Source organism: Coffea eugenioides, chromosome 5, assembly GCF_003713205.1.
Source record: "Coffea eugenioides isolate CCC68of chromosome 5, Ceug_1.0, whole genome shotgun sequence".
In the NCBI taxonomy this organism is placed as follows: domain Eukaryota; kingdom Viridiplantae; phylum Streptophyta; class Magnoliopsida; order Gentianales; family Rubiaceae; genus Coffea; species Coffea eugenioides.
In genome coordinates this window covers 30,495,786-30,514,047 of record NC_040039.1, presented here as the reverse complement: position 1 = coordinate 30,514,047, position 18,262 = coordinate 30,495,786, and the positions used below count along the sequence as shown (strand labels likewise).

Genomic DNA, 18,262 nt, shown 5'->3' with positions numbered 1-18,262 from the left:
TGCAATAGCAGGGACTTACCTCTCACTTCTACTAAAGACTTGCCCTCTATTTATACCACGATTAATGCAGTGCTAATTTCCTTTGAGAAGATTCTAGAAATGCAACTTGCATCTAGACAAATCTAATGAATTCTAGACTAATAGAGAAAGAGAGAGGCAATGCTCCCTCATCACTGTCTATCAAAAAGTGCAAAAGGAAAATGTCGGTATGGTTATTCTTTTTCTCTGAAACCTCCATATACAAGAACAGAAGCATAAGCTTAATCTATACTTAAAAAATAGGAACAAAAGCAGGTCACTAATACATTTTACCTGTTAAATTGTTCATCTGCAGGTATAGGTCCTCCAGCATTGTCAAGTTCCCGATTCCGTTAGGTATGGATCCAGTGAAATGGTTCCCAAACAAGGCAAGATACCGAAGCAGTGAACACTGAGACACCGTTGAAGGTATTCGACCGATCAAATTGTTCTCTGCTAGACAAAGCCATGTAAGTTTCTGAAGACGGTGACAGATGTGAAGAATGCCAGATAGGCTGTTATTCAAGAAGGAAACGCTCTCCATTGAGGAAAGATTGAAAGCATGGAGAGGCAAAGGATCGGAAAGCTGATTACTCTCAATAATCAAATTCTTCAAATTATGAAGATTCTGAAATTCTGTTGGAACGGTCCCCTCAATTGAATTGCAAGACAGCCATGAAGTCTCCAAGCTTGACATATTAGAGATGGAAGGCGGGATAGAACCCGTAAAGCTATAGATTCTGACTGACAGGTATTGGAGTTTGTATAAGGAACCAAACCAGGAGGGAATCTCTCCACAGAGATTGTTGATCCCAAAATCAAGGTATCTCAATCTGCGCAAGTGAACTAACTCACGGGGCAATTCTCCGTGGAAATTGTTGCTGCTAATGTTAAGGGAAACCAGAAAGTACCGGTTCCCAAGTTGAGGGGGTAAGGTACCGGTAAGCTTCATGCTTGAAATATTCAAGTCAGTCACTCGACGTTGTCGAGCGTGACAGGTGACTCCCATCCAATCACAGACGGAGGAGGTAACTGACCAGTTTTTTGCCAAGATTTTGTGAGAATCAGAAGTGATCATGCGATCTCTAAAAGCAAGAAGCGCTGACTGATCAGCTGTAATATACTAATATTACTGTTGCTGGTTGCCATGATGGCTAACCAAGCTAAACTAAAGATAAACAAGAAAAAGTAGTAGATTTTGTTCATGGCAATGCTCATGGTTCAATTTCAGATTTTTCTGAGCTCACAAGTAAGAATTGGGGTCAAGTTTAACCCTATATATACCTGTAGACGAGCATGGGAAGCAATAGCGAACACGCTTTTGGAAAAATAAAACCAAATAAATGGAAAGAGCCTGTAATATTGATATTCCTGCTAAGTTCCAAACAAGTACTATTAGATCATGGAAGGATGGACCTCCATCAAGTCGTGTTTTAACCTCTTGTAGGATTATCAGGGCAGCAAGTCGGTGATGAGTCGAACAGTCTTCGGAGACCATAGCTTCAAGGTGAGGGCGTCCACCGTGCAAAACAGGACCGTTTCTTGATATATTCCAGCATCTCCCCATTCTAGTTTCTCTTGTCATGTGCACTGGGAAGAAACAGACAAGCACTTGTCTCCCATCTCAAGTCGTTCCTGAACTCTCCTTTCAAAGTGAAGTATGGACTTCTGCTATTCCATCGTGCAGGAGGGATATTTTTTGGCACTTTGTTGGTTAAGGCACTCTTATTTTTCTCTGCACTAGTTTGGGATATCGTCCGTTGCACATTGGAAACATATCAAGAAAATTTACACTCCTAGCCACAATGTAGTTAATTAGAGATATATCAAGGTCACTTCGAATTACAAAAAAATTTGTAAATAATTGTAGGTAAAACTTTCATGTACGTAGACATATTACTTGTAACCAGTACGTATATTTAAAAAATGCTATTTATGTGTAAAGCTCGAGTATTGACTTCTACATACATCCATATTACTTATTTAATCTTCATATTCATTGGTTGGTATGTGAAATATGAAACACTGGCTTGTCTAGTTTATCAACTATACTTTGTTACAGGGCAAGTTCTGTAAAACCACATAGGCCAAGTATTTGATCTCTATAATATTTGTAATGTACAACAATAAGTTTTTTTTTTTTAATCTCTATTCACATCTTTTCAACCTGAAACTATCAGGTTCTATTTAATCTCTATATGTAAGTCATATAATAGTAAGGTTCTATTTGATCTCTATTAGATTTATTCAATTTATAACTATGTGAGGCATCTTGTCGGGCCATTAGATTCTTACTTTGATTTCGTTCAAAGCAATTTTTTTCTAGCAAGTTGTCGTCAACCAACATAGCCAATTGATTATTACTTTTATCATAATTGACAGATTATCTGTTACAAATCGGTTAATATCAATATTTTCTTCCCGTATTCATAAAGGCATTAGTGGATTGCCAATCTTTTTGACATCTTATTCAACCTTTTCCAGTCTAATCCGCCTGAAAGTTTTGCCAAAAAGGAAAAGAAAAGAAAAAGTTTGGATAGGACTTTGAACCAAAAAAGTGTACTGCTATGATCATAAATGCAGCTATGAACTTCGTTTCTCATTTCTTAGTAGAAGAATTTGAACTTTGAATACTCGATCATGCTATGCATCAACTTATTGCAAGAGCAACTTTACGGTACTAACTCTAAAATGTTCCTACAGTATTAAATAATGCCTATGTCTTGCAATTAAATAGAGCAAAATATCCAAAGATGATCCAAAGTCTTGACTTCTTTTATATTGCAATTGTGAAAAGAGTTAAGACGGAAATGAAACTGAAAGGCCTTACTAGGAAGTGGCACTTGCATTGCAACATGAACCAAATCAGTATGTTGATTTTTGGAATTATTTAACTTAACCAAAACATGTGTAGGTTTTTGGAATTATATAACTCAATGAATAACCAAAACTAGTAAACTATGGACTCGTGCTATTAAACTTTATTGTTAAAGCATGTTCCTTCATTTTTAATTCAATCTATTTCTTTATTCTGTAAACTCCTAAATTATAATTTAATGGATAAAATACCAAAAATCCCCCTGTGGTTTGCCAAATGTACAATTTACCTCCCTATGGTTTGGAAACCTACAATTTAACTCCCTGTTATTTCAACTAAAGTGAAAGTCTGACAGAAAACATCTACAATAACGGTATTTGAATGCCACGCACTTCTGCTGAAAGTTGTGGTTGCGATAATATTTTCACTTGCCAAAGATACCCATATGTGTTTTCAAACCATAGAGAGGTAAAGTATACATTTGGCAAATCACAGGGAGGTTTTTAGTATTTTACCCATTCTCAAAATGCACGAAACATTCTTCCGAGGAATTGACTTATAGAGGGGCAATTTTGGTATTTTTCGTTCACACGTTAGTTTAGATATTTTTCATCAGACTTTCACTTTAGTTGAAATGACAGAGAGTTAAATTGTAGGTTTCTGAACCATAGAGAGGTAAAGTGTACATTTGACAAACCACAAGGGGGTTTTGGTATTTTACCCTAATTTAATTTACAGATTTTGCATTCGTGCTAAGATTAGCTATTCCTTTTTCATTCTTTCACAGTTTTAGTTTCTAATATAGGCGGAGTACCCTTCTCGCCCCAACTCCATTTAAAATCGGGGAAAAAAAATTCTGCAGGGCGGGGCGCAGCATACTGGCACCCGCGGTTGCCATCCTAACGACTATAATCTTTCCTTTAAGTTGTAGAAAAATTTGCTAGCTAGTCAAGCCGTGATGTTTGCTAGAAAATGGAAGGATGCTTCGTAAATACGTGAAGTGATAGACATTTTGTTGCGCACCTGTCATCAATTACAAAAGTATAGCGTACTGTGACTGATAATCAAGAAGTCCACAATTCACCTTGCAAGAAAGACTTGGACTTCAAATGTTGAAGTCTTTGAAGTTTGCTTCTTCTCCTTTGACGGCCGTCAAAAAAACTAAAAAATAAAAAAGGCTATTTTCATATTAGTATTTTTTTTTAAATAATCTCAAATAATTGAAAATACAATGGGTTGGAAATTCTTTTCATGAAAATTTAGAACATGTATAAGAAGATCATTTAATTTGTACTTCCTATTGTTTTCCAAAATGATAAAGAGTATAGAGCAATTCATTTGTGGTTTATACAAGTGCCCCTACCTCTTGCTTTATGTCAACTCAGGTTGTGATGACAAAACTTTTCTTCTTTCCTTTTTTCTTTTGTTAATTTTTGTATAAACTCAAAGACATTTTCCCTTCAACATACTTTTGCATGTCATCAAATGAAGATAAAATGATAGGGTGCATTTTAGTGGGATATTTTGGATAATATTGCACAATTGTTTGACTAAATATTGCACTAATTTGGTGGATTCTACTCAGATGTGGTGTTTGGTGTTAATTGCAGAAATTGATGCTAAAAAAGTGCTTAAAATCAATTTCAGAGGACTTCTTGATAAGTGGGCGTACCCACGCCTAACTCCAACCCTCAGAGTCGAATTTCTGTGGTTCGTTGCACGTGGGAAACTTCAAAAAGGGAGTAGAGCAGCGGACTACAGTTTTGACCATCCCCCGCCTCTTCCTCTAGACTAGGCAAGAGTAGATTATACAACATTCACCGTTGCGACAAAAAAGGGGTCACTCCCAAACTGAAGAGAATTATCTGTAATAGGATTTGCTAAGTATGAAGTTTTTGACAGTCGGTTACCAACTTTTTAGGAGGAAAATTGGAATTAAATATATGTTTTCCTTTCTGGTGGGGCCTTGCCGATAAAAAGAAAATCAACTCCTTGATTTTCGGGTGGCTTACGTAAGAGAGGATTTTGGACTTCTAGAGGACTTCTTGACTTTCGTTTTTGCTATGTAAACCATTGGGAGAAAAGCCACCATTGTTGGCCTTTTGAGTTGCTTTTTCTATTTTGGGTTGACCGAATTGAAGAAACAAGAGAAAGACTCTCTCGTATGTTTTTGTAAACCATAAAGGGAGAAACAAACAAGGCCAGCCGCCATCGTTGACTGGTGCTTCTTGCTTTTGAATTTCGTTTGACAAAATTAAAGAGACCACCAGACTCTCTTTTATGCCTTTGCTAGAAACAAATAAAGACTATAAAGTACGATCCTTTTTATTCTTCTCTTATCTCGGTTGACCGATTTTGGGAAAAAGGCATTGACGGCTCTTTTCAACTACCTTCGCTTCGCTTGTTCTCCGCTCATGGAGAACTAACTTCTCGATTCCAGGGGCAACTGACGATTTGATTTGATAATTATTGTGAGATTTAAATTATTTTTAATTATTTTTTTCATTTATTGGTATTTATATATTTTTTACTTTTAATTATTATAGTTCTTGTGTATGATTGATTAGTGTGTAATAATTAATTATTCATATAGGCTATTTTGCTAATTAGGGGTAACTGAATCCGTAATTGTTCGATTATTTCTATCTCAGTAGCAACTGGCGTAATTTGGTTTATGTCAGGGAGACATACGATCTAACTTAAACAAACCCTCGTAGCGTGTTTGTTAGTTAGGATTGGGCCTTTCTAATTATTAATGCAATCTAGAAATTAAATCCTACGATCGAATCTAGGGTTGTTTCCGGGTTAGAGAAATAGTTAACGGTCGTACCTTAACTATCGAAAAAATTAAGGAAATGTTGGTTGTTTATCGCGTGCATGATAACTATAACCAATCTATTAATAAATGTTGGAATTATCTGTGAATTGATGATCAGTGCATGAACCATCTTTGAAGTATACCCTTGGCTAGAGTGCTCCCAATTATTTCTTTTAATTAATTATTTTCTGCAGTTACTTTATTTAGTTAGCATTTAATCCTTAAAACCCCCATCTGTCTTGACTAAAAAGGGAACGAATTTTTCTCCAGTCCCTAAGGAGACGACTCTACTTGCCACTGTCTGTTAATTAGTGAATTTAGTCAGATAATTAATTTGGGTATATGGGATTAAGCAAACTCTTCGGGAACAGGGTGAATCAAATAACCCATTGCACACCTAGAGTCTCTGCTCCAGTACCTAAAATTGATTATTGACTACTTTTGGTGGTAGTTAGGTTTTATTATTTATATGGCATAGGTTCGACACCTGTCATAAAAGATAGCAGGCAAAGATTTTTACTCACACCTTCAATTTGCTTCTTATAGAACTAATATTTAAAAGAGAGGAAAAAAAAGATAAAATTGCATCACTAAATGCAAATGTTAGCACCAACACAGTATCCTTTTGTAATTGTGGTCACATCAATGATCAAACTTCCTAAAATTCTTGACTACGGCACCGTTTGCTGTGAAGATAGCGACTGAGGAAAACGATGAGATGATGAATTTAAGCAACACAACTTTATAGATATACGTCTAAGATCAGCGAAATTGGTCTATATATTTTTTGACCTGATTGGGAATATAAGCATAACATACAAAATTGTGTTTCCGGGTTGAAGGGAAAGGTAATGTGCCAATTATGTGGAAAGAAGAAAGCATTCTGCTGTTGTTGTACGTCACAAAGTGTAGGTCGTTTTGGCCCGTAGCCCAGAATACACATTAGAGACCTGCGCCAATGTCTTGGGAAAAAATACAGGAAAATGGAAATGAGATGAGAGCCGGTGTGATTGAAAATGAGTTGAGAGCCAGTGCTCAGTATGGCTAAAAAACAAGGAGTGATGAACGGTTCTTCCTTTGGAAATTCTTGTTTGGGAGGACACGAGAAACGCAAAATATAACTTGATGTTGTAGTTCATACAACTACGTTTTCAGTGATCAACTACTAATTAACTTTTTGAATGGATACTAGATTCTTCAACTAAACAATGAGATGCTTTACAAATATATTAATGGTCTTGAATTTGGCAATGGGAGGTTTTCTTCTTTTTGCTTGATTAGAATCTTATCCTTCTTTTTTTTTCTCTAAATACTTTTAGTTTCATTTTTGGGTATAGGGGTGTACCAAAATCTATAAAATAGTTATCTAGACAGTTAAAAGTCCATTAAATTTTTGTGGGAGTTTGTTTGAAGGGTGGATATGAGTAGTTATCTTTCTTGAATTTAATTTAATTTGATATTTATATTCTACGTTTTCCAATGAGATTGAAAATTAATTAAAACTTTTAAGAATCTTATAGAATTTTTCTTGTATGTTTTATTCAAGGAGAAGGTTAGTCTTAATACGACACTTTAAATACATAATATCTCTTTTACTTTTGGTAACCTCCAGAAAAAAAAATCCTTTTGATGTAATGACAGATAAAGAAAACCAGCAAGTGATGTACCAATTATATTGTCATTTTTGAATTGGTTCCTACTAATTTTTTCTTTTTACTATTTCAATGTTATCCAACTTAGTTCATGCTAACATATATATATATATATATTACAATCGTTGATCCAAGGTTAATCATGATTCAAAAGTTCATTTAGTTCTGTCTGGATTTTAAAATATTGCCATACATGATATAACCCGAAAACTATTTCAACCCTCACGCTGCGCCTACCAAGTGGTATTATACAAATATTACCAGGACTGACAGTGAAGATTTGATGAGGTTTCTGATCTCTGTAGGCACGGAACCATTAAAACATTTGATGACAGGTTGAGCTTTTGCAACTCTGTCATATTCCACAGGCTAGCTGGTATCGTGAAGATCAATCTGTTTCAAGGCTAGCTTTTCCATTCAGAGATGTCATATTCACCGAACATTCAGGAATTGCACCAATGAATAGATTTTGACTCAAACATAATTCTCCCAACCTGTGTATTTCGCAGAAAGCGTCTAAGGACTCTCTCACTCCATTAGAGCTCAAGTCTAATATGTTGGCATATTAAATCAAGGCTAAAAATTAGAAATTTTCATATCATAATTTAGTAGTGTTTTAGTCAAGTTAGAATTTTAGTAATTCTATTGGAGTCAAGTTATGGTAGTTTTATTGTTTAGAAATTAGTATCTTATTAGGTAATTTCTTGTGATGTAAGACTTGCTTATCAAGTCATCCAATTTATAAATGGAGAGTCATATTATTGTGTTTAGTTGAGAAGAGTGAATGATTGAGAGTCTTGTTCTTATAATATGATTAATAGATTGTTATTGATATTATTCTTCTTCTCTCACACATATTTTTATGCGTGTAAATTGCCTTCCCATATACATTAATTTTGTGAAATATATCTCCAATAAGTTTTTGGTAGAATTTTTGGATTCTATGGCATCAGAGCCCCAGATTCAAGAAATTGATTTTGGGTTCCTGTACACATTGAAGATGACCCGATTATGAGGATTAATTTTGGGTGTCTTTTGCTGTCAGAGTTAGAACATAAAAATTGCTGCAAAAAAATTAGTTGATCGAGTTAGACCACAAGGTTAGCCGTGGAGTGTTTAGTTTTTGAAGATTGGACCATAAGATTGGTTCAAGAATTGTCATATTGATTGCGAATCTTACGACAGACATAAGAGAAGAATCCTGTCAGTTGAATTGTGATTATGAAAATCACAAAGTGAATTGTCAATAAGTTGACATCAAATTGGGTGACGAAAATAGTTTATCCAAATGCATGGATTGTTTTTGCAAGTGAAAAGTAGATTAAGTGCTGAGATAAATCTGTCTAGGTGCATGGAATATTGCAACAGCAAAAATCAAGGGCGATTATTGATTGTGATGGTAGTAAACCTGATCCAAGAGAGAGCTTGATTTAAGAGAGGCAATGTTGGCATATTAAATCAAGACTCAAAACTAGAAATTTTCATATTGTTATTAGTATTTTAGTCAAGTTAGGATTGTAGTAATTTTATTGGAGTCAAATTATGGTAGTTTTATTGTTTAGGAATTAGTATCTTATTAAGAAATTTCTTGTTATGCAAGACTTGTTTATCAAGTCCTCCAATTTATAAATAGGGAGTAATATTATTGTATTTAGTTGAGAAGAGTGAAGAATTAAGAACCTTGTTCTTATGATGTGATTAATAGATTGTTATTGGTATTATTCCTCTTCTCCCACACATATTTTTATGCGTGTAAATTGCCTTCCCATATACATTGATTTTATGAAATATATCTCCAATAAGTTTTTGGTAGAATTTTTGGATTACCGGATGTTTTCGTAAACCTTAGCCAAGTTCTTGGGACATGTTATCTCATTTCATTATTTGATAAATCTAACAATAATAAACTGCTCAAATTTCCCAATGCATCGGGAATACTTCCCTTGATTTTAAAATGATCAGCAGTCAAAATCCGTAGAGAAGCATTTATATTGTTAGGAATCAAAGATGGAAGATAACCATTCAGAGGATTATGAGACGTAAATATTCCAAGTGTGCAATTCATCAGCTAGGTGATAAAGCTCAATTCTTGAGTGGATGATTCACTTGCTAACCTTGGATAGACAAGTCTAAAAAATTGAGGTTCCTTAAATTTCCTAGCGAGTTGGGAACTGAACCAGTAAACTTGCTCCCTTTGAGTGAAATCAACATGACCTTGGAAGCATTTGAGATGGAGTACGGTGTCGAGCCAGAGTATTTGAAGATTCCTAGATTACTGCCGAAGGTTGAAGGAAGTATTCCAGAGAGGTGATTAGATGCAAGTACAAACTTTTGCAGGGCTGACATGTTGCAGATTTCCTTTGGTATGGAACCACTTAATTGATTAATCATCAAGTCAAGTCTGTCTAATGTGTAAAGTTTGGCAATCTCTTTCGGAATAACACCTGTAAAATTGGAGCAAAGTGATTGGTACAATTGTAAATACAATTACAGCCGTGAATAGTAAGCTTTATCAACTTCACATGACATAGATCTTTCCAAATCTGCAATCCAGGCCAGGAACTGCTATGACCCCAGGTTTCAGTTTGGTTCAAAGCATAGTAAGATTGGGATCATTTGCTTTTGGCAACTAAGAATTGATAATTAACATAGAAAACAACTTGAGTTCTAATGTTTAAGAAATTCAACATATCTGTCAAGCTGTTAATACCAATGTCCAAGTAGCTCAATAGCACCTGAGAAATCATAAAATTGATGAATTCAATGTTAGATATAGTTTCTGTAAAATTTTTGAGACAAGGACTTAATTCATTGTAGTTCTTTACTTCTTTTGCATAAAAGAATGTGAACGTACACATAATCCTAATCAGCTAATATCAATCAGGTGCAAGTATGCTCAAGATTTACTATGAACCACAATCTTGCTAAGTTCTGATTAAGGTTTATTTATCACCAACCTACCCTTGGAGTAGTTCTTACGAAGATTTAGAACCTTCAGCGCTGTTAAATTTCCAATTTCCTTTGGCATTGGACTTGCAAAATTGCAAAGTGACTAACATGTAAATCTATGTGTTCTTAACAACAGTGCTGAACTTTTACTAGGATTTGAACTTCCCAATTGCCCAACAAACTTTTTCTTTTTATATAAAGTACGACTACGGGCATTTAGATTACATTTCCAATAAGGGGTGCGTTGCCTTTTGTGTTCTATTCCATTGTGGCCATGGTAAGAAACAAATGGAATTCATGACGACAACCAGAAAGAAATGGAAGACAGTAGTGCTTGCCAAGATGTGAGAACCATGCACTGCCCTCCTTGCAGTGAAGCAAAAGAAAGCAAAATATGTCACCAACTAGTGTGTGTAAAGGGCAAGAATCGGAATCCTACCCCTTAAACTGTTAGTAACCATAAATAGTTGCTCAAGCCTTGTCAAGTTCCCAATTCCTTTTGGTACGAGTAAATTTGTTGAGGGACGAGGACAGCATTTGAAGCTCTGAACATTGGGACAACGTTGATGGTATTTGACCACTTAACCTGTTCTCTGATAGGTTAAGTGATGTGAGTCTTTTAAGACAGCAACACATGTTAATTGGAAGACTTCCAGATAGGCTATTGTTTAAAAAGCCAACCCTTTCTAAAGAGGAGATGTTGAAGATTTATGGTGGCAAATGACCTGAAAGACAATTATGTTCAAGGGCCAACTTCTCCAATTTGCCAAGATTCCCAAGCTCTACTGGCATTATTCCTTCAAGAGAATTGAAGGACAAAAATAGTACCTTAAGTTGGACAGGTTAGGGATGGATGGTGGGATAAAACCTGTAAAGCTATTGTTTCCGAGAGTTTTGGATTTTCTGGAAGGAACCTAACTAGGATGGATGCTTTCCATTGAGGTTGTTCACTGTGAAATCAATAACCCTTAATCAGCGCAAGTGAGCTAAGTTATTGGGCAGTTCTCCATGGAAATAGTTTCCACCAATGGTTAGGGAATCAAGAAAGGAGAGATTACCCAGTTGTGGAGGAATGGTGCTAGTAAGATTCATATTTGAAATATCCGCGGCTATTACTCTATGGTGATAAGAGCTGCTAGTAACTCCAACTCATTCACAAACTGAGGATGCTAGAGACAAGTTCTTTGCTAAGATTTGGTGAGGTTCTGAACTGATGTGAGCTTTGAGAGCAAGAAGGGCTGATTGATCTGTTGTAATGTTGGTGGCCTCAGTCATGGCTAGAAGACTAATAGAGAACATAGAAGGAGAAAGTGATGAAATTTTTCCATGGCCATGCTCAATTTTGGATTTGCAAATGAGAAAGAGTACTCAATTTCCATTCTTGGTAGTTGCTAACTGCAACTCTATATCTTATGGACTCCATCTTATGGTTTAGAATTAATTTCCTATCTTTAAGTGCAAATTGCAAATCGGGCATATGATGTATGCTACCAAATTTTACTATTTTTTAGTAGAAAAATATTTAGTAGGAGACGAGGCATACCGCATTCCAAGGCTAAGGCATGCTACCTGCGCACTAAGTGATTTATAATGGATCTTGCAAATTGTATATCAATGATCTTTAAGTTGGCGAAACTCGAACTCAAGTACTTCCAACACTAAGAACAAGTCCTTTTTATTTGAGTCACAACGCGGTAGCCCAAATTTTACTCATTAAAATACTCTGTCTGACCACTAGCACCAATATGTATTGAATAGTTTCTAGCATAGGTAATAAAGCAATAATAAATACTATCTATATAATGCCCGTTTAGTCCTTGAGAACTTTTTCTTTTTATACTAAAGATGAGTATAGATGTCACACAAAGAACACACTCCACCGACACACAGAAAGTGGAGAACAATATAAACTGTATTCTGTCTCCAGGTAATATCACTCATATGGCAAAAAGAGCAAGATGCTTGTTGGCAAAAGCTTGTAGATTTGATTTTGCAATGAAATTCCAAATAATTGAGTTTGCTATGTATGACCAACTGAAAAAATTGTTTGTCATTTCTATTAGGTCATCTTTCTAAAGGAAGATACTCATTTATTATAGTTTCTTTTCTAAGCATGAACTTGAGGCTTATTGAGGATGTGGCCATGTGGATTATTAAAGGCTCGAATGCATTCTTATTTTGTCGACTAGTATATCAAATTGTTTGACTTTAAAGAAATTTGACCTATCTTATCGGCATCAAAGAGTTCATGAAAACGTGACCTTGGTTGCGTATTTCATCTCGCGTTTTTTGCCCAAATATTGCAGAATATGATACAAGGTTGAAGAAAACGCGACTTTAGTTCGCGTTTTGAGCCACGTTTTCAAATTTCTACAATTTTTCTGCAGAAATTGACTTTTCAAAACTTATACTCTCTATCCCAATTATTTAAAATGTATTCTGAATTATTTTTTTGTCAAAATAATCAATGCACACACATATAAAATGATCAAAACATGCACTTTACCCCTCTTTAATGAATCAAAAACAATTATTACCCAAATCGAAATGTTGAAATCCTTGATTAAAATTCACTTTTTTCACCTCATTTGGTCACCTTTACTTCTATTTTCCAAACCTATAAAAGAAAAACAACAGAATAACTTAAATACATACCTTAAATATAAAATCACACCAAATTAACATAAATTACCAAAACATTGGATTGCCTCCCAATTAACACTTTTGTTTATAATTGTTAGTTTGACTATATAATCTCATTTTTTAAGGAGATTTTATCAATGAATATCCACCATTAAAGGACGTGGTGGTTTGACGAAAGGTGATTTGATATCAAAAGTCACATATTCTAATGATAAGAGAGATGGAAGTGGCTTACCAATTTCAAATGAGTCATAGATATTATTTTGAATGTGTGTCACTTGAATACTTACCAAAGATATGTCCATATGGCTTTCTAGGGCTATTATGACCTTGGAATCTATACATTCAATACATTCCTCAAAGAGGGGTTAAATATGAATCATTCATGCTTGCCTTTTGAGATAATCCATTTTCACATATAATAGTCTTACCATTCATGCTAGAGTCATTTTGCACACTACAAGAAATTTGGTCATTAGTGACAATATTTCTCAGTGATGAAAAAAAATCGTCACAAAATGGGGTCCTTTAACCACAATACGGCAAGTTGTCACAATCGAGTCAAGGAAGCCAACACATCAGTGACGACCTTGCATTGTTGTCACAATTCGATTCCCGCCAGGAGTCATGAAGAGAGCGGGAACTGCAATAGTGACAACTTTCTAAAAGTCGTCAGTAATAATAGCACCTTTCTTTGACAACTTTGCTATTGTTGTCACTGATAACATTATATAGCTGTTAGTGACAACTAGTTTTATCACTGTTTGATTTTAAATATTTATTGTTTTTTGCAACTATTACTCTTAATTTTTTGTAATCATTATGTGTTCTCTAATGATTTTTAGTTGTTGTATACTTACGAGCCTCCTTATTAGTTTAATTTTCTTGTATATGTAATAACTTCATTAGAATAAAAAATAATTAAAAAATAAAAAATTCATTAGTGTAAATAAACTTGTGACTACTTAACTTAGAATGATTATTAGTTAATTTGATATGAATTTAAATAAGAGTTTTCAAATTGAATCGGTTATCGAAGTGGATAAATCATAAACTCCATAGTTAATTAACTAATACACTTTATGTATTAGTTGAATTGTGCATTTTTTTCTTATTTGAAGATAATGGATTAATAGTGAAGTTTTATAAATAGTAGTTATAATTGATATAAAGTTTTAGCACTTATAAGAACTAGTTAAATTTTATTAAAATGCTTTTCCATTTATATGAATTTAAAAAATTTTGCCACTCATACTAAAATTTTTAATCATACTAAAACTTTAAAATTGTGACACAAAAATAATGAATAAAAATGAAATCTATATTTCAAATACAATTATAAAAGACAAAATTGCACCAATTTTTCTTGTGTAAAAAGGGGGGGAATTATGATGTCCAAATCTAGTTAAAATTCAAGACAAAAACAAAGTGGCGCAATTTTAAAATTCAAGGCAAAAAAAGAGGCGCAAAATTGTCCAAGTCTCTTGTACTACGTAGATGCAAAATAATAACTTTTCTAAGTGTTGAACTCTCTCTCAGACATCTCCCCTCTCCAGTCTTTAAATCGAAGCCCGTTTTTTATCCTTCCCGTCAAAGTCTCTCTAATTTCAGCTTCAAAAGCAGCGATGGCACCAAAGGCGGAGAAGAAGCCGGCTGAGAAGAAGCTCGTGGCCGAGAAAGCCCCAGCAGCCGAGAAGGCTCCGGCAGAGAAGAAGCCAAAGGCCAGGAAGAAACTCCCGAAGGAAGGCGGAGCCACTGCCGGCGACAAAAAGAAGAAGAGAGTCAAGAGAGCAGCGAGACCTGCAAGATCTACATCTTCAAGGTGCTGAAACAAGTCCATCCCGACATCGGGATCTCCAGCAATGCCATGGGTATCATGAACAGCTTCATCAACAATATTTTCGAGAAATTGGCTTAGGAGGCTTCCAGGCTCGCCAGGTGCAATAAGAAGCCGACGATTACGTCGAGGGAGATTCAGACTACTGTGAGACTTGTACTTCCCGGTGAATTGGCCAAGCACGCCGTCTCCGAAGGCACCAAGGCTGTTACCAAATTCACTAGCTCTTGAGGAAATTGAAGAGAAAACGGTTGATTTCTAGGGTTAGTTCTTTCGGTTGATTTTTAGGAAAAAATTTTTACCTAGTTATTGTGAATCCCCTAGATTAATTGTATCCTCTACTTCTTGGCCCACTTGGGAAGGACTTGCTACTTCCCAAAGATTTTTGGTACAAAATCAGCTACAGCTGGACTTGGTAGGGGGAGAATTGAATAATAATGACCAAATTAGATGAGGCAATTAGACAAGCTTTAGATGAGGCATAATAGCATACTCATTTACCTCAAAATATTTATTGCTCTGGCTGAATGATTTTTCCTCCAGAACTGCGCACTTCAATTTTCTCCAAGGTTGCAACACGAAACATTCGTTCTGTTTCCAAGAGGGTAATCACTTCTATTTCTTCTTCCCGTCTCTTTTGTGCTTTGCCCGGAGTGATAACTATGGGACTATTTTTGGTTAATTGAAGGGAATTTTTTCTTTTCATTTTTTATTGTAGTTTGGATTTACTTTTCTTCTTTGTTTGGTACAATGAATCTGTTCTACTTCTAGCATCTTAGCTCAATCTGTTTTTGTGTAACTACATCTCATAGCATTCTTAATTATTGGTAAATGCTAAAGTAATGTTCTTTAATTGTTTGTGTTAGTAAAATAGAGTTCTTTCCTGCATTCATATATGGTTCCTTGGTGTTTCTGGTGAAGTAATGACTTGTGGGAAAAGTTCCCTTTTCTAATCTGGGTATAGATTGTATATTCCAGGTGTTATGTGTACATCAAGTTGTCACATACAATAACACTAAATACTCAGATTTGGATTGGAAGGCATTTTCTGTAAGGTTGATTCAGGAAATGAAAACTTAATGCTTCTTTTTTCTTTGTGGAAATAATGTGTATGCTTCTTTTTTCTTTGTGGAAATAATTTGATGCATGGAGAATTACTTCAAGTTATGTTTATCGAACGCTTAGTCCTGACAATTGGCTTGTTCAATCTGAAGTTTTCTTCTTTCACTTCCAATATTCAGTGGCTCTTTGTTTACTTTTTCTTTACTATTGCATCACAGACTCACAATTGTATGTCTTCCTATGTTATCTAGAATCTTTTAGAGATTTGCATCTGGCCCGCATTTTCCACTGTTGACGTTAAATGAAAGGAGAGTTTGCCATAGAAGATAAAGTAGTGAAGCTGTCGAGCTTGTGTAGTTTGCTCTGCTTCTGAGAAGTTTTGATGCCTATGTGCTCTAGACTAGTGATTGACGAGTTTCAGTCAGCTTTTTGTTGCACTGATTACAGTAGCCAGTTGAATGTCAAAAGGGAGATTTAAAAAAAAAACTCAGATTTGGATACTTTTCTTAACATAACTAGTTGGACTAGTCTTTGTGTTTAAACCTGAATTATGTAATTGTCTTGCTATAAAAGTGTGTACTAAGCTTTCATGCTAGGATATAAGTTGAACTTAGTGATAAGTAGGGAATAAACACGGACATCATCTCAAAAGTTTGTAATATGATCTATGAACTCTGTTTGATTTGTGGGCTTTGGTTGCACGAGTTTTAGTTACACGGGCAATGTATTCATGTGACTTTCCAGATTTTATTCTTATGAAATTTCAAAGTGGTTGTCACATGGGTGAAAACAAATTTTGCATAAAAGAATACCATAAATTGACTGGTCTGTATTCTTCTAATTAGATGTCATGGCTGATTACTGTGTAGGCGAATTGTCTATAGTTATAATATGTGGATATATTGTGGTGAAAGTTTGTATTATCTTAATGGATTATGACACTGTAAGTATTTATTTACAGTAGCATTTTTTTAATGGGTTGCAGTTCCATGGTTGATTTTGTGCATTAATTTAATTTAGTTGTATGGTTTGACAGCTTTAATTTCATAAGGATGATAAAATTCTTGCTTTTGTTTTACTCAAGTGTTTTAGCATGGTGTGCTGAATACGTTTTTCAATCAAAGCTAAATTAGAGGTTCAAAGCAGTTGATTATCATGCTCTTTTCATTTCTATTGCACTTGTTTCTGAGCTTTATAATGTTATGGAACTTATCTGCTATACTTGCTATGTTACTCATTTCATTATGATTACTACACCGGTACTTGGATATGATTGTAATCATTCATACATAAATTTTTTGTCTTTACATTTGATTGTTATTACTTGATAATACATTTTCATTTTAGTAGTACTTGTACTCCGAGCATGTGTGTCCAGTCTTTGAAATTAGTGAGTTTTTGAAGCCAATCTGAAGCTTTCTTGAGTTCTAAAGTTTCAAGTGCTTTATCTCTTACTTTGCTCTTGTTCAGTCACTGTCTAGACGATACATAAAAGAAATGATTCAGCTTATTTTCTTGCAAATTTCTAAGTTCTCTTTCTTGTCTCAAGTTTTTATTATCACCTACTAATAATTGAAGTACTTCACTGCAGATATGTTGCTCATTTTAGATTTTTGGAAGATCAGCAGCCAGAGTTGCTAATTGACTCAAGAACTGTAGAGAAAATCCTATACTCAAGAAATTTTTCGACGACACATTAAAGTCATCACTGATAAGTTTTATTGACAACTTGACTAAAGTTGATGCTCGTAATGCATGGCAATAAAACTTAATAAGGTAGATTTGTACTCCAGAGTTGCTAATTGATGCTCGTAATGCATGGCAAAACCTTTTTCTGATCATACTTTTAATAAGGTAGATTTGTAATAGTACAAATCAAGTGCAATATGAATCATGGACATAATTTTCTGCCCAATTGACTTAATGAGGGCATTTATATAGATGGTTTAATTTTGGGTAGTAAGCTAATTTAAAATAACCTTTTACGGGTTGAAGAATGAACTTAATCAAGTTATTGTAGCACAGCAATTTGCAGCGAATCATTGTTTTATGTTATCCATGGCTAATTTTTATAAGTAACAATCCTTTGTCTTCAGTAGAACATATAGAATATAAATAAGTTATTGACATTACTAATACTTTAATAGCTAACTTTTGAGTTCATTTGGGATATTGTTCTTGTTATGACAATTCTTCACCTTCTTTATTCTTTTCCTTAATAATTTCCTACTCATTATTTGAGTTTGTGATAAGTAAATCTAAGATTTTTTTCCTTTTCAAAATGCTTGTTACTTACTATTGTTATACTACTTTATGCAGACAAATGCTACTATGTCAGATTTTGTGCAAAATTCACAGCTACTAAGTGGACTCAAGAAGGATGAAGATAAAGCTTCTTTTTTGGCTCGTGAAGTGTTTTGGAAGTTTTTATGACTTTTGAGGCTCGGATGCTTTTTGTAAACTTG

At 34.7% G+C, this 18,262-nt stretch overlaps 1 protein-coding gene and 1 pseudogene across 1 annotated transcript; one reads left to right on the top strand and one right to left on the bottom strand.

Moving 5' to 3' along the window:
* Positions 1-298: 298 nt before the first annotated feature.
* On the bottom strand, positions 299-1,585 carry LOC113771376 (putative receptor-like protein kinase At3g47110). The gene is made up of 2 exons (XM_027315962.1): positions 1,303-1,585; positions 299-1,131 (listed from the first exon to the last, which is right to left on the bottom strand). Exons 1-2 carry the CDS (start codon positions 1,583-1,585, stop codon positions 299-301), a joined length of 1,116 nt encoding a protein of 371 aa, XP_027171763.1.
* Positions 1,586-14,415: 12,830 nt separating this feature from the next.
* Positions 14,416-14,995, top strand: LOC113772139 (annotated as a pseudogene).
* Positions 14,996-18,262: the final 3,267 nt, after the last annotated feature.

Bases quoted from the DNA above. Each gene is read 5' to 3' on its own strand.
- LOC113771376 (XM_027315962.1), bottom strand. From the start codon at position 1,585: ATGGGGAGATGCTGGAATATATCAAGAAACGGTCCTGTTTTGCACGGT. The intron at 1,132-1,302 runs GTATATATAGGG...AGTATATTACAG, and splicing joins CTTCCCATGCTCGTCTACAG to CTGATCAGTCAGCGCTTCTT.